Source organism: Rhinatrema bivittatum, chromosome 4 (assembly GCF_901001135.1).
Source record: "Rhinatrema bivittatum chromosome 4, aRhiBiv1.1, whole genome shotgun sequence".
Taxonomy (NCBI): domain Eukaryota; kingdom Metazoa; phylum Chordata; class Amphibia; order Gymnophiona; family Rhinatrematidae; genus Rhinatrema; species Rhinatrema bivittatum.
The window spans coordinates 63,131,752-63,152,661 of record NC_042618.1 but is presented as its reverse complement, the minus strand read 5'-3'; the positions used below and the strand labels follow the sequence as shown (position 1 = coordinate 63,152,661).

At 44.5% G+C, this 20,910-nt stretch overlaps 1 protein-coding gene across 1 annotated transcript in view; it reads left to right on the top strand.

Moving 5' to 3' along the window:
• ACTR10 (actin related protein 10) overlaps positions 1–9,539 on the top strand; it is a 46,156-nt gene extending 36,617 nt beyond the window's left edge. The window contains exons 12-13 of the mRNA XM_029598226.1: positions 1,869–2,070; positions 8,581–9,539. Of these exons, the coding sequence (XP_029454086.1) occupies positions 1,869–2,070; positions 8,581–8,762 (384 nt within the window). The 3' untranslated portion in view covers positions 8,763–9,539. The remainder of the gene's footprint in view (positions 1–1,868; positions 2,071–8,580) is intronic.
• The last annotated feature ends 11,371 nt before the right edge of the window (positions 9,540–20,910 follow it).

Genomic DNA, 20,910 nt, shown 5'->3' with positions numbered 1-20,910 from the left:
TTTCCAGTTGTTCCCTACTGAAAATCCCAGCACAGAGCTATTGAAGACTGCCCTTTTCTCCCCTTCTGACCTGCCTTTGCAGTTGATTCATTAATTCATGTGGCCTGCTCAATGTGAAATGATCTGAGCAAGTGGTGTTAATAAACAAAAAACCAACACTTAAAAGTATTGTATGTCAGGAATAGGCTTCTAATATTTGTCCAGCCCAGCTGAAGACTGTGTTTATGGTTGATTGATAGTTTCCCTGTACGAATAGTCAGGGGCAGTGGAAGGCCTTTTTGGTGGGGGGGGGGGGGGGGGGCAACCAAGCTCCGCCCCAGCTCCATTTCCAAGCTCCACCCACAATCCCACTACCATTTTTTACTTTACAATTATAGTTAGGTCATTCTATCTTACATACATTCTTTGCATAAATCATAAGTATAATTATTCATTCCCAGACCAATTAAATGCTTGATGGTAGAAAACGAGACATAGCGGTAAAAGAGAAAACAGCAGCATTACTAATAGAAAATGCAGTACTAAGTGACTATTCTGTTCTATGCATGGCAAGAGAGAAGAGCATCAAGTACCAAGAGAGGTAATCGGAGACCAAAAAATGTAGCCTAAAGATACAAAAATAGTCCTATTTGTTTGGGCACCACTTACCTGATTAAAAACATACAAGCCCCCCTCAATATGTTGCCTGTATGTGTGTGTGTCTATATACACACTTTAACAAGCTTTGGAAAGAATGGGGGAATCAGGGAGGATAAGGGGCGGGAAGAGGAATCATGAATGGGAAAGAGGAGGTAGGAAAAAAGATTATCGTGGATAGGGATGGAAGAGGAACAGGGAAGATTCGTATGAAGAAAGATAAGAACATAAGAAAATGCCATACTGGGTCAGACCAAGGGTCCATCAAGCCCAGCATCCTGTCTCCAACAGTGGCCAATCCAGGCCACAAGAACCTGGCAAGTACCCAAAAACTAAGTCTATTCCATGTAACCATTGCTAATGGCAGTGGCTATTCTCTAAGTGAACTTAATAGCAAGTAATGGACTTCTCCTCCAAGAACTTATCCAATCCTTTTTTAAACACAGCTATATTAACTGCACTAACCACATCCTCTGGCAACAAATTCCAGAGTTTAATTGTGCGTTGAGTAAAAAAGAACTTTCTCCGATTAGTTTTAAATGTGCCCCATGCTAACTTCATGATGGAGGACTAGGGATAGAGGTGGTAGAGAAGATTGGGATAAGGGTTCGAAAGAAGGAATCCACAGCCCCACCAATCACAGCCCATTCCCTCTCTCTTCCTAATTCACTTTCCTCCATCTGTTTGCTGTCCCTCACCCTCATTCACCCCTCCCCACAATACTTTCTTTGAATCTCACCCACACAGTCTCCTCTCCCACCCCTCACTCCTTCCCTCCCCCTGGAAGAGAAGCCTCATTGGTGACAAGTGGGATGACACATTATTTCCTATGTACGTCCCTTTTGTGTGCAGCAAAATGTAGACTGTGTGGTTGCATGTAGCTAAACACCGCAGCTTACAGGAAACTGATTGTGGCCTGAACCCGAAGAAGGCTTCTTGCTTGTCATTGCTGGCAGAAAGTTTGGGGGGCCATGTCCCCTGTAGGCCCCCTCCCCTGTTCCGATACCTATGCAAATGGTTTAACCCAAATTAATTTTTCTATATAGAAAAGAAATCCTGATTTTAGTTTGACTTAGATGTGCATTTTGTTCAGAGAATGTTAAGGCAGTTAAACAAAAGCCATGGATATTTCACAAACTCCTCTGATTTAAAGAGAATTCTGCACAGCTGAATTTCAAGCATTTGCATTAAATAAAATTCAAGCTAATTTTTCCATTGTTGCTTTTTGACAGTGCCCAATAGACACGAGAAAGCAGCTAGCTGAGAACTTGGTAGTCATCGGTGGTTCAGCTATGCTGCCTGGATTCCAGCACAGACTGATGGCAGAGATAAGATATCTAGTGGAGAAACCAAAATATAAAGGAGCCCTGGCCACTAAGACTTTCAGAATTCACACACCACCTGCTAAACCCAATTATTTGGCTTGGCTGGGAGGTAGGAACTTCAGCTTCAAATGCATTAATGCACAGGATGATCCATGTGTTTGTCAGAGAATTATGCAGACATTATTAAGCATACATATGGTAAATATATTTGCATAATGCTTTGGCAAATTGTTTCAGGTGAATATTGAAATTGTATCCATTTTGAAAAAGAACATTTTCTTTAGCTTGCTACTGCAATTTTTGTAGACTGATGTTGCAAGTATTTGAAAGTAAAGTCAGCACTTAGTGTGGGATTCTGCAAACCCTTCATGTTCTTGCTTTACGATAACCTGATTATATAAATTCCAAAGTAGTGTGTCCCCAAAATGCTGCAGGACCAGCTTTAACTCCCATCATATTCCTTCCTACCCACTGCTAGAAGCACACAGGCTCTGTTTAAAAAAAAAAAAAAAAAAAAAAAAAAAAATAGCAGTTTTTCTCATATTTTGGGAATGTTAAATTTCTCTCTTGGTTTTGTGTGTGTGTGTTTTTCTGTGAATATGGAAGAGGATTCTTTAGTGGAGTGACCTCCTCTTTCAAGAATTATCTCTTGGAAAGGAAAATTGGTTCTTACCTGCTAATTTTTGTTCCTGTAATACCACAGATCAGTCCAGACCAGTGGGTTGTGTATTCCTACCAGCAGATGGAGTCAGAGAACAATTAGAACTTTGGACACTGTTACATAACGAGAGTGCCACCTGCAGTCCCTCAGTATTGACCTGTACCCAAGCCTAATCAACCAAACTTTACTTAAAAAGGCGAAGGGGGTTGGAACTCAAAACGTAACCGTCAACCTCTCGCCCGGAACAGATAAAACAAAAAAACCACTAGACCACCTCGGAACTTGCCCCTTCCGGAGCATTTGCAAAAAGACCAAATTGTTTCTTCAGGAAATATCACCTCTCAAGGTAGTCTTTCGGAATCTGAAAAGGGGTACGGGTCTCTGGACTGATCTGTGGTATTACAGGAATGAAAATTAGCAGGTAAGAACCAATTTTCCTTTCCTGAACATACCCAGATCAGTCCAGACCAGTGGAATGTACCCAAGCTACTCTACATTGTGCGGGAACCCGAAAGACCTGATCACAGTACAACCTCCCCAAAGGATGCTTCATCTTGCGCCCTCACATCCAAACGATAATGCTTGGTGAAAGTGTGCAGGGAGGACCAAACTGCTGCTCTGCAGATCTCCTAAGAAGACAGAAGCTGACACTCAGCCTAGGAGGTAGCCTGGGCTCTAGTAGAATGAGCTCTAAGACCCACGGGCACCTGACGCCCACGGCAACATAAGCCGCAGCAATAGCCTCCTTAATCCAGCGCAAAATTGTCACTTTCGAAGCCTTGTCACCCTTCTTAGGACCCCCAAACAAGACAAACAGATGGTCCGAATGCCGGAAGTCATTAGTAACCTCCAAATAGCGCAAAAGAACGTGACGCACCTCCAAAAGATGAAGTTCCCTCTCCTGAGGAGAATCCCTGAACCAGTTTGGAAATCCTGGCAGATCCACCGACTGATTGACATGAAAAGCAGAGATCACCTTGGGCAAGAAGGAAGGAACCGTGCGCAGCAAAACTCTATCATAAATCCTAAGAAAGGGATCTCGACACGACAAAGCCTATAACTCTGAAATGCGTCAAACAGAACAAATGGCTACGAGGAAAACGGTCTTCAAGGTCAAATCCTTAATGGGAGCCCTCTGTAAAGGCTCAAAGGGGGCTCCGCAAAACACCCGAAGCACCAGGTTCAAACTCCAGTCCGGACATAATGGGCGTACTAGAGGACGTAAATGTTTTACTCCTTTGAGAAAACTCGAAATGTCTGGATGCACTGCCAGCGACCGACCGTGAACTGTGCCCCTTAAGGCACCTAAGGCAGCCACCTGAACCCTAAGAGAGTTGAAAGCTAAACCTTTGACCAACCCCTGTTACAGGAAGTCCAACACCTGGGGAATCTCCGTTGACAAAGGATCCAAGGAGCGCTGGCGGCACCATGCCCGAAATAACTTCCAGACTCTAATATAGGCCATAGAAGTAGAAGGCTGACGCACCTGAAGAAGAGTGGAAATGACCTGCTTGGAATATCCCCTCAATCGCCACCTCGCTAAAGCTAGGCCGTGAGAGAAGTGATCCTCCCAATCCAAAAATATGGGCCCCTGACAGAGTAGATGTGGAAGATGCACCAACTGTAGAGGACCTTCCAAGGCTAATTGCACCATGTCCGTGAACCACAGGCGATGTGGCCACTCTGGAGCCACCAACACTACACTGCCTGGATGCCGCTCTATGCGTCGTAGAGGTCGACTGAGAGGCCAGGGAGGAAAGGCATAGAGAAGAATGTCCATGGGCCATGGACATACCAGAGGGTCCAGTCCTACTGAGCCTATTTCTCGACAACAGCTGAAGAAGTGCTCCATCTTTGCATTGGCTTGAGTTGCCATCAGATCCGACTGAGGCACACCCCACCTGGCGCAAATGAGGTTCCATGCTTCGGGAGCTAACTCCCACTCTCCTGGATCGAGCTGTTGCCTGCTGAGGAAGTCTGCCTTTACATTTTCCATGCTCGCGACATGAGACGCGGCGATTCCTTTGAGATGGTGCTCCACCCAAGTGAACAATAGCCTCTCCTCCAATGCCACCACAAGACTCCGTGTCCCGCCTTGCTGGTTGATGTAAGCTACCGTCGTCGCATTGACTGAGAACACTCGAACCATTGTGTCTTTGACCAGAGGAGGAAATGCTCGGAGGGCCAGTCGGACAGCCCTCGTCTCAAGGCGGTTGATGGACCAGAATTTCTCCATTGGAGACCAAAGCCCTTGGGTGGATTTGTTGAGGCATACTGCACCCCATCCGGATAGACTGGCATCCATAGAGATAACCACCCAATTCAGAGGGTCTAAGTCAACTTCCTGTTCCCCTGTTCCAGGTTGCTGCATGAAAGCCACCATGATAGACTGACTTTGGACTCTAGAAGGAGAGGTAACGATATATGGAACTGTTCCAGCACCAGGCTCCACCACGATAATAGTGCATGCCGCAACGGACGCAAATGAGTGAAGCCCACGGGACCAAATCCAAGGTGGAGGCCATGGATCCCAGAACCTGTAAGTGATGTCAAACTGTCGGATTCTTCTTCTGAAGCAGGGCTTGGACCTGATCCTGCAACTTTGTTACATGGTCCGCTGCCAGAGAAACCTTGCCTCGGAAAGTGTCGAAGAGCGCTCCCAAGTAGATCAACGACCGCGTGGGCTCCAAATGACTCTTCTGGACATTTCTGACCCAGCCGAGCGACTGCAAGGTGAGCATCACCCTCTGAACCGATCTTATGCAGTCCTCCTGAGACTTTGCTTGGATTAGCTAGTCGTCGAGAACAAGGACTCCCTCTTTGCGCAGGAACACCGCCATGACCACCATGACCTTGGTGAAAGTACATGGAGCCGTCGCCAGGCCGAAAGGAAGAGCTTGAAACTGGAAAAGTTGGCCCATCACCTTGCAGCGGAGGAACCGCTGGTGAGCCCGGAGAATCGGGCTCACCAGCGGTTTCTTACGTCATTAGACCTCGGTGAGGTCTAATGACGTAAGAAACTCTACTCTCCATAACGTGGCCACCACAGTTCTCAACATCTCCATGCGAAAACGGGGAACTCGCATACACCTGTTTACCTTCTGCAGATCCAGAATGGGACGAAAGGTGCCCTTTTCTTTTTTTTTTTGGGACTACAAAGTAGACCGAATACTGTCCCTTGCCCTGTTCCGCCAGAGGAACTGGAACAATGGTCAGGAGATCGAGCAGCCATTGTAGCATCCCCTGTACTGCCTCGCAGTTGTCCCGCAAAGTGATGAGAGACTCCACCAAGGCCTCCAGCAACGGGTGCAAAAACTTGAGACAATCTGCCTCCGACAGCTTCTACGACAGAATGGGTGCCTCTGGCTTCATTGGGTAGGTTTTCCATGACTAGCACCCTGGCCCGTGAACTCTGTCTGGGCGCCGTCCTCCACGAAAGGACTGCTGACGTCCTGAGCTCGGCCTGGACCCCGAAGAAGCTGAAGAGACCTACCAGGGCGAAATCTGTGAGAATACCGAAAACGAGCACGCGGGGGAAAAACCTTGCCCGAAGGTTTCCTATCCTCTAGCAGTTGGTTGCCCTTGGACTGCCCCAGCAATTTCACCAACTGGTCGAGATCCTCCCCGAAGAGAAGCTTGCCCTTAAAGGGGAGGTTACATAGTTGAGACTTGGAAGATAAGTCTGCTGACCCATTACGCAACCAGAGCAGTCTACGAGTCGTAACCGCAGACACCATACTACGTGCCGAGGTCCTAATCAAGTCATACAACGCGTCTGCGACAAAGGCAACTCCTGCCTCCAAACGCGCGGCTTGCAAGGGTCCCCAGCCGTCGGGACTGGGGGTTGCGGCCGCTTCCTGAACCCAGCAAAGACAGGCTCTCTGCATGAAGTTGGTGCAATTCGCCACCCTGAGACCTCAAAGACTCGCTTCAGATGAATCTCCAGTTTGCGGTCCTGAATGTCCTTCAGCGCAGCGGCCCCAGCCACAAGAATGGTGGTCTTCTTAGACACGGCAGACACCGCCACGTCCATCTTCGGTAATTTTAGAAGATCGAAAATACCCTGCAATAGCGGGTAAAGTTTCACCATGGCTCTTCCCACTTTTAAACCCACAGCCGTCGAGTCCCACTCCCTGGTCACTAGCTTGTAGACCTTCTTAAGTAATGGGAAGGAAGTCGTCGGACCCCGAATCACATCCAGGACCGGATGACACCTTCGCTGTCTGATTCCCCTTATGAAACTTTGATCCCCAGGACCTCCAAGCTCAGGAGAATGAGAAGTCTAAGCTCCTCTCGCTTAAACAAGCACACTATGCTGGGATCATCGCCTTCCGAGAGTGGGAGGTCATCTTGGTCCGGGTCGTCCTGTATCACATCACCCATATCCTGGGTGTATCCTGGATCTTGATCCACTCCAGAGTCTGAGATATCCCCGAGTGGGGCCAACAACCTATCCACACCTTCTAAGGTGAGCCCCTGCAGGGTGATGGCGGTCCAGGGACCCTGTGGGTATCCGCTTTGGTGGAGGTTCAGCCAAAGGGTCCAGCTGCGCTGCTCTCTTCAGGATTTCCTGTTTTCTAGCCAGGAACACCTGATGCAGCAGGAGCACAAACTCAGGGCAAAACTCCCCTGAATCAACACCCCCCCCTCCCCCCCCCCCACCCCCCCCACCCCCCCCCCCCCCCCGCAGGAGGGTCCGGTTGCCCAGGGTCATCCCCAAACATGGGAGTTTGGTCCATCAGAGAGAGAATGCGAGGGGCCGCCTCCTCCCTCGGCAGCCACCACAAGCTACCCTCCCCCACCAAGGAGGACCACGGCCCGGAGCCCGAGGAAGTTCTCTCCTACCCTGAAGAACAGGCAGTACACGGAACTAGCATTTATGGCCTGCCCTGACGCCCCACACGTGTGGCAGGTTCCCAACTTAGGCCGGGGTGCCATTGAGAAAAACAAGCAGCAACGCGGTCGGCTAGTCAGAAAACCTTTGCGCGACTGCAGGAGCTAAAAATAGAAAAATTCCCCACAGGCGCGAAATTGCTGTGAGGAGAGCTACCGGCGCGAAAATAAAAAGAGGCCTCACACGCACGCGAAGGCCTACCCCTCCCCGCCTACCTACCCGGAGCCCCGGGCCGTTGTGAGGACCCGTGGGATTAAGCTCGCCACTCCAGTTGGCCTGCTGACCAAACGGCACGGCCCGTCCCCCAAATGAACTCCTCCTACTTTGAAAGGCTTCTTCCTTGCTTTCTTTCTGAATTTTCTTTTTCTTTTGAAGAAAACTTTACCCTGACAGAGTTGGAGTCTGAGGGAAGGATTGAGAGGAGCCTCCTCAGTGCTCGAGGAAACCAGGAGCCCCTGAATATCGAGACACTGGCACCAATGCGGGCAAGACACAGGCAGGAGTATCCAACCCCCCGGACGCCCGGCTTCAACTGAGGGATGGCCCATGAAAGTGCCTAACACCTCAGGAAGCTACATTACTAACTACAAACTAGCCTATCCTAGGAAAAAAATCTATCCCTAATATCCTTTTTTTTTTTTTAAACTAACAGACTGCAGGTTTGCATCTCTACCATCTGCTGGAGTCAGAGAAATACCGAGGGACTGCAGGTGGTGCTCCCGTTATGTAGCAGTGCCCAAAGTTCTAATTGTTCTCGGACTCCATCTGCTGGGGGGAATGCACAACCCACTGGTCTGGACTGATCTGGATATGTTCAGGAACATATCTTCAAAAGAATTTCATAAAAATAAAATACATAAACTACAATGGTTATAGATTTTTTATTTTTTTAAATATACAAGGTATGTCTTAATGTGAAAAAATGAAGCACTTTAGCTTACATATCTAGCCATTCTGTTGTTCTGGTTAGCTTTTTAGATATCGCATGTACAATCGTATAATATATATATATATATATATATATATATTTAAAATATATCAGTTCCTTTCGTGTTTCAATATAGGTGCCATTTTTGGAGCTTTGCAAGACATCCTTGGTAGCCGTTCAGTCTCCAAAGAATATTACAACCAGACAGGTCGTATACCAGATTGGTGCTGTCTTAATAATCCACCTCTAGAAATGATATTTGATGCTGGCAAAGCACCACCACCGCTGATGAAAAGAGCTTTCTCAACTGAAAAGTGACAAGCAAGCAGCAGCAGAGATGATTTTTCAAGGCAGCAAAAAGCTTCTGCAAAACTTATTGTAGCTCTCACATTGGTATGGGACCACAGGTTGGTCAGGATGCAAACATGATTTTATTGATGCCATTGAAGTGGCTTCATTGCACATGAAGCCTTTACTCCTTTCCAGAGAGCTCACAAGAAAATCTACAAAAACTTTGATTATAAATGATGAAATATTGTTTGCTAAAGTCAAACTCCTATTTCAAGATTCTGTTGTTCTTTTTGGTGCATGTATTAGTAGATTTTTGCTTTTTTTGTGTGTCTTATTTCTGTAGTGCACAGTGCAGTTGTTACTAAACTGGTAATCAAAAGCCTTGAGCAAAACACTAATACTCTCCACAAAATTTCAGGATATTACTTATTGACACTAACATGCATGAACTGATTTCATGAAAAAAGACACTGCCAGGATAAAAACAGAATAAGTACTAATATGGGCACTGATTATTGCCCAAGGGTTATTGGTGCTTGAAGTATGATATATTGGCCCCACTGTCTCAAATAAGGCTACTCTTGAGTACTCCCATGTCCTTTTTCCAGGTCTACTGTCTTATTTATAAATGAAGCAATGCAGTGCAATTAGTTACAGTTCCAAGTACAGCAAAATGTATATAAGCTGTTGAAGTGTACTGATATTACAAAATCTATTATGTCAGTAATTGTATCAAACAAAAACAAAATGATTCTTTTAAAATTATTTTGTTGTCCGGAATAAAGTATGTAAATATGCAACCAATTTAAAGTTTGTTTATTCTGTAAGAAAATAAGTTTGGTAGGTGGACCATCTGTAATTTATTTAGTTAGGCTTTTAGCCCACTAGTATGAGAATAACGCTCCTAATGGGTGACAACAGAAAAATCGCCACATAAGCAGAATTTTCAAAAGTCTAGAAAAGAGTAGACTGTTCCTGGGGATGAGTTACAGGGGACTGACAGATTTGTGATTTTATTTTGGCTGAAGAAGAAGCAGGAAAAGGCAGCATTTATAACAGCCATTTTGAAGAATTTTGGAATTTAAAACAAAGTTCCCCTCCCAATGAAGATTTGAGTGTTAGAACCTGTGTAAACACACTTTATTACACTAAAGTGGTGCATCCTGAGGCTTCAAGTTTAGATTTTTTAGGCCACTTTCTAAGGCGAAAGGCTGTGGTATTTTATCTGGGTTCAGAATAATCAAAGGACCCCAGAAATGTCTGCATGCGTTAGATCACTTTGAGAGGATTCAAGAAGCTGGATGCTTAACAGATTTTCCCAGTGGTTGAATTATCCTGCGTGGAAATAGCACTGTCATCAGCAGCCATTCGATAGGTTTGAGGGTGTGGCCAGAGGCACAGATGACTGTAATAAAACTTCTGGTTGGAGTATTCTTTAAAAGTCTTTGACTGCCCCATAATCAGAAGGGCTTATATAACAATGTATTTATATTAGATTTTTTGAGTGGTCAACAGTGTTTAAAATTAAACACAAACAAGAATGACCAATAAACCTATGACTTTAATAAAAGTGCATTTCACTGCTGTTTGGCCATATGAAAATGGAGTTTTTCAGCATCTGAAGCTTGCTTAAAAAAAAAAGGTTTATGAAACACAGAACTGAAAAACAAGCAAACAAAACCTTGTTCTCAGGCTACTGGCAGACCTGGGGTCTGTGAGCCTCTCTATCCCTAACCACCAAGGGGAGCCAGTGCATTCCTCCATGCCCAGAACTGGTCTGGCTTCCTTTCAAGTGAGCTCGAAGCTTTGGCAAGCTCAAACAGCAAGTACCACTTTAATCAAAAAACCAGTTGGAATCTGATCAGTGGCATGTATACTTATATACACAGAGCGTTAGGTTTGTTTTGGGGTATTTCATTCATCTGGGGTGCGGTAATTCAAAATTGCTGTATGTGATAGGGGGTGAAAGACTAACGTGCACGGACTGGGAAAGGGACCTTGGGGTAATAGTTTCTGATAATCTGAAGGCAGTGAAGCAATGCGACAGAGAGGAATAACCAGCAGGAAAAAGGTGATAATGGAGTACCTTGTTCAGTTTTGGAGACCTCATCTCAAAAAGGATAAGGTCAGGATGGAGGGCGGTGCAGAGAAGGGCAACCAAAACAGTATGTGGTCTGTATTGGAAGACTTATGAGGAGAGGCTGGAGGATCTGAACATGTATACCCTGGAAAAGAGGAGGTGCAGGGGAGATATGATACAGACCTTCCCTTGGAAATGCATCTAGACAACTAGGGGTGACGAAATTAAACTCTAGGGGAGATGACTCAGAACCAACTTCAGGAAATATTTCTTCACGGAGAAGGTGGTAGATGCCTGGAATGCCCTTTCAGAAGAGGGGTTGAGGACAAAAAAATAATGCAGAAGGGCATGGGATAAACACTGTGTATCCCTAAAGACTGGAGGGTGGGAATGAAGAAAAGGGTGCATGGGGGTAACCTGCACAGAGCAGCAGTTACTGCCCTTAACATACAACATGGATTACTACCCTCAATCAATTAGCCTTGATGGTTGTGGCACAACTGCAACATTGCTCTCTGCTTCAGCAGGGGGACAAGGGGAATTGGATTCAGATGACGGCCAATGCTGGACCCTGGGATACTGATCTGCAGACATTAAGGATAAAGTACAGGACTGCTTCTGTGGCCAAGTCCAAAAGCAAAGCATGTTCAAGCCACATTGTCTGAATTATCACGAAAGCTGTTCACCCCATAAAAATGTTGCTAGCAGTAATTTTGTTATGAGTTTGACAGTTGCTTGGTTTTGATTGTAAATCTTATTACTCTTAACATAGGGTTTGGGGTTAGCCAGCATGGAGCAGCAACAACTACCATGGGAAACTTGCTGGGCAGAGTGGATGGCTTATTTGGGTTTTTTGTGCTGTCGTTACTATGTGGGGTTGAGGGGGGCACAGTGTGATTGCTGGTAGCTTGCTAGCTGATGAAATAACTAGTGGCAGCCTTAAATATATGCCTTTCCATAGCTTGCTTGTGAAGAGTTACTAGACTCACTGCTGCCGGTTTATGACGGGCAAATGAGTAAAGTCACAAAAATAGCATTTCACTAATTGATGTGTAGAATTTCATAATAGCTTTCTAAAATAGTTTATTTTAGGCTGAAAGTATCCCTCTGGTCTGAGTCAGGCATGGTCACTGATGAGTTATGAGAGTATAGCTCCGGCTGCCTGTTAAATATGAGACGGGCACACAGCTCTTGACTGTAAAGGTGTGGGGGAAGGAAGGAAATAATTTATTTAGTCTTAATTTCTCTCAAATAAAATTCCACATTGGTGCCTGATGTTCTCAATGACTATCCTTTTATGTAGGGGTATGTTGTGCATTCTTCTGTAAATACTTGCAGCTATTTAAATTCCAATTGAATTTGACTGGCATCCATACTGTTTAATCCTTGCACCTCTGTGATAGCAGGACAAGTACTGTTCAAGCTTTGTCTCTTGTGAGCTTCCTGCTTTGAATGAATGAGTTAAGTCTCTTGCCTTGTATTGTACAATCTCCATTTACTTCTAAGCCAATTTAATTCAAGTGGTAGATCATTACCTAGCCATTCATACAGTACTGTTGGATTGTCAGTCCTCTCCCAACACAGCATGACTATTGGCTGAGCAGGAAGCCTGGTTCCAAGTTAAATGGGACATTGGCTTTCTGGCTGCATTTTATCTCAGTATTACAATGAGCTTACTCTACAAGTGACTTTTTTTTCTCTTCACTAGATTCTGCAGCTTCTACCATTCTGTTTTCCAGAGGAAAAATTTGTCTAGCCTCCCTCACCTCTTTTTTTTTTTTTTTTTCAATTAACTTTTATTGGCTATCCAAGCCCAGACAATCCAACAAATACAAATATTCTTTGTGTATTAATTCTGCATCAGAACGAATGGCAATACAGCAACAATATGTCACTCTAGAGGTTTCATCTCAAAGATTTGTGTGTTCTTGTCTGATGTGAAAATCCCATCTCCCCTCCCCCCAGTATCATCCTATTAACAAAGAACACTACTCATTGATGTGAGCTAGGTTACTCTCTAAGTTAAAACTATTAGTTAACCAGCATCCTTACTACTGTGTTTGGTTTTCTTTCCAACTGATATCCAACACCCATGTTTTTTCAAATTTTGTGGTTGAGTCACGTAAACAGTTCCTTAGCTTATACATAACGAAAAGCCTAGCCAACCTCTTAATCACATTCACTCTTTGTGGCACATCCACTTTATACCACCACAGTGAGCCGCCACAATGATATGGCGTGTCAGCTGTTTGGACTATTCACATAGCCCATCTACTTCCATAGATAGTAGAAGTAACTTGGGATTTCCTAGTATGTAGCCAGATGGACCCAGGACCAATGGGTTTTATGCACCCCTGCTAGCAGATGGAAACTGAGTCGGGTTTCAAAGCTGACGTCACCTTAGATACACCCCTGCAGTGACCTCAGCTCTTCAGTATCTCTCAGTCTCCTAGCAGATGTGAACGTGCTTTCCCTATGGGGGATCATTGAACCCTTTGGAAGAAGAAATTCTACCTTTAAATTGGAGAAAGATTGAGCCCTGCTCTCCTGCAGTGATGCCTAAAGGTCCCTCCCCCAGTTGAGAATTTCTGAGGTGATTTCCGAGATCCCTCAGAGGTGTGCCTTTGTCCAGTAGCCGGTTCCCACTGTGGATTTTGCTGCTGAAGCAGTTGAAAAGCAGTGGGTGCAGGAAGCCAAGCGCAGCAGTGACTGACAAAGCTCTCTACCTCTGCAGCCAGAGACCATCTCTGTACTCAGTCGTAAGTGCTGAGCCCAGGTAAGTTTAAAACAAAAAAAAAAAAGCTAAAAAATTTGACCCTAATCCCATTTTGTCTAAAACTTGAAAAAGGTAAGGCTGGTGCACTCTATCAAAAACGTTCTCAGCATCTACAGCCAGTAATGCCACAGGTATCTTCTGATGCTGTGTCCACTATGTAAGATTTAGTACTCTCCGGACATTGCAGCAAGTCTGCCTGGGACAAAACCGGATCGAATGCCATGTATAAGAAGAGGAGCTATGTCTCCCAGTCTAGACGCCAGAACTTTTGCCAGGATTTTTAAATCTAAGTTGATTAGGGAAATAGGTCGATATGACCTGTAGAGGGTAGGGGCACGGCCTTCCTTTTTTATAACTGTAATACCAGCGACAGTCACCCCTCCACTAGGCTACCCCCCTCTCTGAGATAATGAAACATGGCAGTTAAGGGCTTGACCAGTGCCTGCTTGCAAGTTTTATAGAATTTAACAGTATACCCATCAAGTACTGGGGCTTTTCCTGACTTTAAATCTGAGATAACTGCTAACACCTCCTCTTCCCTAATTTTTGTATTCAGTTGTTCTTTTGCTTCTTTGGGAAGACATGGAAGAGAGCTACAGTCAAGATATTCCTTAATATCTGCCTCCAAAATGTTACTATCTACAGAGTAGAGTTCTTCATAAAACTGAGCAAATTGATTAGAAATCAACTTACTCTCGGTCACCATTGTCCTTCCCCTATCTCTTATCTTAAGAATCTGATTTCTCAGAAATCAGTCCTTCAGCTGCGCCAATAAACAACTTGCCTTATTCCCAAATTCAAAGTGAGTCTGTTGAACCTTCAGCAATCTCAAGGCTATCTCAGCCAAATCTAGCTCCCTTAACTACTGTCTGGTCAGGTCAAGCACAACCTTTGTGCGGTCGTCACAGCATCTTTTGTGTTTGATCTCCAGTTTACAACTAATGTGAAAATTGCTAATCTCAGACTATCCTTTTGTTTTTGAAGAAAGGATGGCCTAGAAATCAGGGTCCCATGTATCACTACTTTTAAACCCTCCCATAATACACCCGGGTTCACATCCCAAATATTCAAGGTTAAGTATTCCACAATGTTTCCCACTAGGCATTCATTTAACTTTTTATTTGAAAGTAGGTCCGTATTTAGCCTCCAGAATTTCCACCCTAGCTGTAATTGGCCAACCTTGAGTTCCACCCAAACGGGCATGATCAGACCAGGTTATACTATTTATACCCAAATTGGACACCTTTCCCACTAGATCTTATCCATCAGAAAATAGTCTATTTGGGAGTATGAATCATGAGGCCCTGAGAAAAAGGAATAATCCCACATGGATGGATTCTTGAGCCTCCAAATATTGATAAGGCCCTATTCACCAATCATCTCTTTCAATCTCTTCCTTTGAGAGTGGATGTACCCACAGCCGCCATTGGAGTTAGCTAGACAAGGGAACCGTGTTAAGTTGAAATCACCCCTCATCACCAGGTATCCCTCTGCCCAGTCCAACAGAATCGTTGACACAGTATTGAAGAAGGCCCCCTGATTGGCATTGGGAGCATATACATTCACCAGAGTAAACAATTCCCCATGTATATGTAGTTTCAAAATTAGAAACCAGCCTTTAACATCCCTAAGTACAGCTTTTATATCTACTATTAAATTTTGTGCAAAAAGAATCCCCACCCAACCATACTTATCTGTCGTCGATGTGGGAGCAAAAAACTGAGTAGGAAAGTTAGTGGAAAGTATCAATTTAGTATGTTGCGCTTTCAGATGCGATTCCTGATAAAACAAAAAAAAACTATATTTGCTTTTAGACTCTCAGCTTCTTTCATCAGCAATTTCCTTTTAACAGGTGAGTTCTGGCCCTTAGCATGTAAGGACATTATTTTTATAACACCATTGTACCAGATATATTAAATTGCCCAATTGTTTACCCAGCCACACAAACCACCTTCCCCCATACCACCCATAAATCCTACCCCTGAAAGCACCCTCTGGTAGCTCATAGAATGACAACGATCACCCACCCCTCTGCCCTTCCTGCTCTCTCCCACTTCCACTCCCAGTATCTCCCATCCCCCCTGAGCCACTTCCCATCCTGCTCCTATCCACTCTTTGGTACATATCTTTCCCTTTGAGAAACAACCCCACTAGAACTGTCTGACTCTGAATGCTCTGTATTATAGCCCCACACAAAGAACCATTCATTCTAGCAGCTAATATTCATGACTCCATCCCCCTCCCCCATAACCCATAATTTCACAGCACAGTTCAACGACCCACAGCCATCAGACAACAAAGACCTCCAATAACTACACCAGAATTCCCCAGCACAGAGCAACACACAACCCCGTTCTCCTACACTCGCTGTTCCAGATGACGAGGTTTGCTCCAGATGCCTCCACGGGCGCCTGTTAATTCCAGGGGTCCTCCTCCACTTTGCTGGATCATCCCTCTGTTGCACTTGAGATGTCACAGCCTCTGCGGCCACTTCCGTAGACACCAACACTCCTGCACTATGTAGGAAGTCCGTTGCCTCAGTCTTTAGTCGATTTTCCCTTCATTGTGAATTGAAGATTGAAAGGAAATAACCAGCGATACCTAATTTCTTCTTTTCTTGGGACTGCCAGGATGCTCCTAAATTTCCTATGTGTCCGGATAGTAATTAGAGACAGGTCTTGGAATATTTCTACTTTTTGATTCTCCCATTTGAACTGTCCCACTCTTCTGGCCAGCACAGCCACTTTTTCTTTAACTATAAAACTGTGGAAGCACACTAGAATGTCCCAGGGCAAATTACCTCTTTACACCCCCAATGCTCTATGTGCTCTCTCCAGCTTAATTTTCAGTAGGTCCTCACAGAGTCTCCCAATGCAAATAACTGAGTACAGATACCCTTTGCCACCTTAAAGCAATCAGCAAATCCTGGCAATTTTTGCACCCCCCCCCCCCCCCTTCCCCCAAAACCGGAGGTTTGATCTATGCGACCTGTTTTCTAGGTCTTTAAGACGCTCTTCCATGTCCTGCACTGCTTTATGAACATTAGCCATTTCCTCCCGCCATGTGGTCATGTCAGCAGCTTGCTCCTCAGCCCGAGCTTCCACCTCTTCCATGCTTCTGCCAAGACCTGTGACTTCTTCCCGGAGCTCTACAGCCATAGCTACTAATTCTGATTTTATCTGTGCCATGTCGTGGCACAGCTCTGCAAACCACTGCCGAAATTCAGCCCGGGTTAACATCCTGTCCGAGTCATCACCACTTTCATTACCTCTGCATTCTTGACGTGCTATGTGGGCCTCACTATCATAAGAACATGCCATACTGGGTCAGACCAAGGTTCCATCAAGCCCAGCATCCTGTTTCCAACAGTGGCCAATCCAGGCCATAAGAACCTGGCAAGTACCCAAAAAGTAAGTCTATTCCATGCTACTAATGCTAGTAATAGCAGTGGCTTTTTTCTAAGTCAACTTAATTAATAGCAAGCAAGAACTTATCCAATCCTTTTTTTAAACCCAGCTACACTAACTGCACTAACCACATCCCCTGGCAACAAGTTCCAAAGTTTAATTGTGCGTTGAGTGAAAAAGAACTTTCTCAGATTCGTTTTAAATGTGCCACATGCTAACTTCACGGGGTGCCCCCTAGTCCTTCTATTATCCGAAAGAGTAAATAACTGATTCACATCTACCCGTTCTAGACCTCTCATGATTTTAAACACCTCTATCATATCCCCCCTCAGCTGTCTCTTCTCCAAGCTGAACAGCCCTAACCTCTTTAGTCTTTCTTCATAGGGGAGCTGTTCCATCCCCTTTATCATTTTGGTCGCCGTTCTCTGTACCTTCTCCATCACGACTATATCTTTTTTGAGATGCAGCGGCCAGAATTGTAAACAGTATTCAAGGTACGGTCTCACCATGGATCGATACAGAGGCATTATGACATTTTCCATTTTATTCACCATTCTCTTTCTAATAATTCCCAACATTCTGTTTGCTTTTTTGACTGTCGCAGCACACTGAAAAGAAAATTATTCCTTACCTGCTAATTTTCGTTCCTGTAGTACCAAGGATCAGTCCAGACGGTGGGTTATGTCCCCTGTCCAGCAGATGGAGTCAGACAAAAACTTCTGAGGGAGGTGCTACATAAGCCCGCATCCCTGATCTCATTCCTCAGTAAATAGACTAACAAAGCCATAGAAAGAGAGAAGAGATGGAGGGATCAAGTAAACAAAATGAACAGGATACTATCGTAAATCCGAACCAACTAGTGTGCAGAACTGCAACTTGCGAACAGAACTGTAAGAAATAGCTCCCCAGAAAATATAGAGAGCCCATAAGGATAACCAGTGACAAGAATCGAGCAGTAGAGTCCCTGATGAACCCCCATGATACAGAGGGAGGGCATCTGGACTGATCCTTGGTCAGTCCAGATGCCCTCCCTCTACAGGAACGAAAATTAGCAGGAAAGGAATAATTTTCTTTTCCCAGGACGTACCAGGATCAGTCCAGACGGTGGGATGTACCAAAGCTTCCCTACTGATGGTGGGCCATAGATAACCCTGCTTGAATGACCCTGACACCAAAGGAACCAAAGGTCTGCGCCCGGACATCCAGACGATAATGTCGAGCAAATGTATGGAGAGACTTCCAAGAGGCCGCTCTGCAGACTTCCTGCGAAGAGACCGAAAGGCTTTCTGCCCAAGACGTGGCTTGAGAACGAAGCGAGTGGGCTTTGATTCCCATTGGTGGTTTCTTCCCTGCTCCAATGTACGCTGCCGCAATGGTCTCCTTCAAGGGCAAGATGGTAACAGATGGGCAGGCACTGCTCTCATTGGAGCTGTAGTTACTCTTCCCCTAGTGCCTCTTGAGCAGTTTGGTGAAATATTTTTAATGATAACTGCAAAGAATGGCAAGCTGAAAAATCCCACAGAGGGCTTATCACTTGAAACAGGAGAGGTTCCAAGAGATTGGAGAAGGGGCAGAGGTAGTACCACTCCAGAAGGGTGGAAAACTATAGACCTCGGTTAGCTTGGATTTAATAGGACTGTGTATAGACATATTTTTGGCTTTAATTCCATTTGTTTTGTTTCTTTGAAAAAAAAACCAAAGAAACCTAAATTAAGAAAAAAACAAACCAAAAAAAGTCTGGCTCGCTCCCCCCCAAAACAAAATCCCCATGGCCCTCTTCCTGATTTTCCTCCTGCCCCATCCCCAAACGCACTTATAGTGTTAATGTTCTACATGGGTGCCAGGAATGATCCCAGTTGCTCCTCTCCATCAATGCTACAATTAAAAATGGCACTGCCAAGCCAAGGCTGGCACAGCTTTTTACATTTTTCACGTATAAAATGACACAGACTTGGGCCTGCTTACTGGCATTTTGTATGGAAACATTGTGATAGCAGGCCAAAGCCAGATCCATTGTTAATTTTGCCATATAAAATAACGACGCCAAGGTGGGTACCATTTTGTAATGAAGAAATAAAAAAAAAATGGCACCCACCTTGGTCTGTTCTTGCCATTTTTATTCACAGTTCTAGTGGGATAGGAGCCACAGGTACTCACTTCTGCTCTGGAAGTACATCGGGGGGACTGGAATTTTTTTTTTTTATTATTATGGCAGCATACTTATTTTTTTTTAATTAAAGGAATGAAAATGACCTTTCATTTGTTTTAAAAATGAATTGAAGTGACTTGGGGAATTTTGTTCAGATTTTCCATTCAATTTCAAACGAATGCCAAGTGCACATCCCTTGGATTTAATTACTTGCCTTTCCGAATTGAAGCTTAAGTCAGGTTACAAATTCAGGGAGGTCCCTTCCCAAAAGCCCTGTTTCCTAAACATTTTTCCCATAGACACAAAATGGGAGAAAATATTTAGTAAATGACCCCTTAAAGTTGTACCTGAGACAACAGTGTGTGAAGTGACCGCTCAAGATCAAAAGGAGCATTAGAGGGAGGAACAGGATTTGAACGCTGGTTTTTCAGCTTGCTGCTTTTAACTCTTGCTACTCTTAGTGTTGGGGCAGGTAATGGAAGCATTACTAAAGGACAGAATAGTGCAGTACCTTAAAGCTAGTGCGTTACAGGATCCTTGGCAAGATTTGCCCCTTGTGAAATCATGTTCTCTAACAAATTAACTGATTGATTTTCTTTACTGAAATATAGTTCCTCAGAGTTCGGGCAGGTCAAACCCCATGAGTGGGTTATGCACCTCTGTCAGCAGATGGAGATGGAGAAAAGCATATCCCACTCTTGGGGACTGACCTGCCCTTACTAGAAGAAAGAAAATTATCAGGTAATTAGTCATTTCTCCATGGATCACATCTGCTACTCCCCCCCTCCCCCGACAAGGCCAATCTGGATGCTACACTTCCACATAGATTAGTGAGAAAGCTAGGCAGGCTAGGGTTTGGAACAAAAATTAACTAGGTGAGAAACTGGTTGAGCAACAGCACTCGGAGAATGGTAACAAATGGGGTCTAAAGTTACCAGCATGGTAGCACAGGGATCAGTGCTGGGTCGGATTGTCTTCAGTGTCTTTATAAGTGACATTGGGGAAGAGTGAGAAGGGAAATCATCTCTGCTTACTCTGCTGCAAATGTTTATATCCGCTGTGGTTATACTAAAGGCAGGAAATAAGATTGGAAAATGGTCAAAGGTATGGCAAACAAGCTTTAATATAAAAAAAATCAAAAAAAGTATGCATTTGGGATGTATAAATACAAGATCCAAATATTAGTTTATAGGTGAAGAAATAATAATCAGCAAAGAGCGTGCAGCTCATCATTTTTTATTACCTTAAAGTAGTTTGTGTTGCAAAACAGATAGGAAAGCTAATAGTATACTTGGGTACATAAAAGGAGGTTCCTCTAGTAGAAAGTAAGTAAGTAATATTATCTCTCTGCAGGTCCCTGGTAAAAACCTGTTTCAAGAACTATGTTCTGCACTAAAGGACATTGAAAAAGGAGAGGCAAATCAAATGAAGGCCGCTAAAATGGTTTATCCTGCCTGTCTTGTTGGACTCTATTCCATCCCAGACATAAAGCACCACACCGCCTTCCGCATGCTCCTCTCTGTCATTGCGATATAATTTGTACCCCGGTATAGCACTGTCCCATTGGTTGTCCTCCTTCCACCATGTCTCTGAGATGTCAGTTAAGTCTATGTCATCATTCACTGCTATACATTCTAACTCTCCCATCTTACTTCTTAGACTTCTGGCATTAGCAGGCAAACATTTCAAAGTTTGTTTTTTGTTTGTATTTTCATTCTGCTTTTTATTGATAGGGATAAGCTAGAATTTTTTAGCTCAGGTGA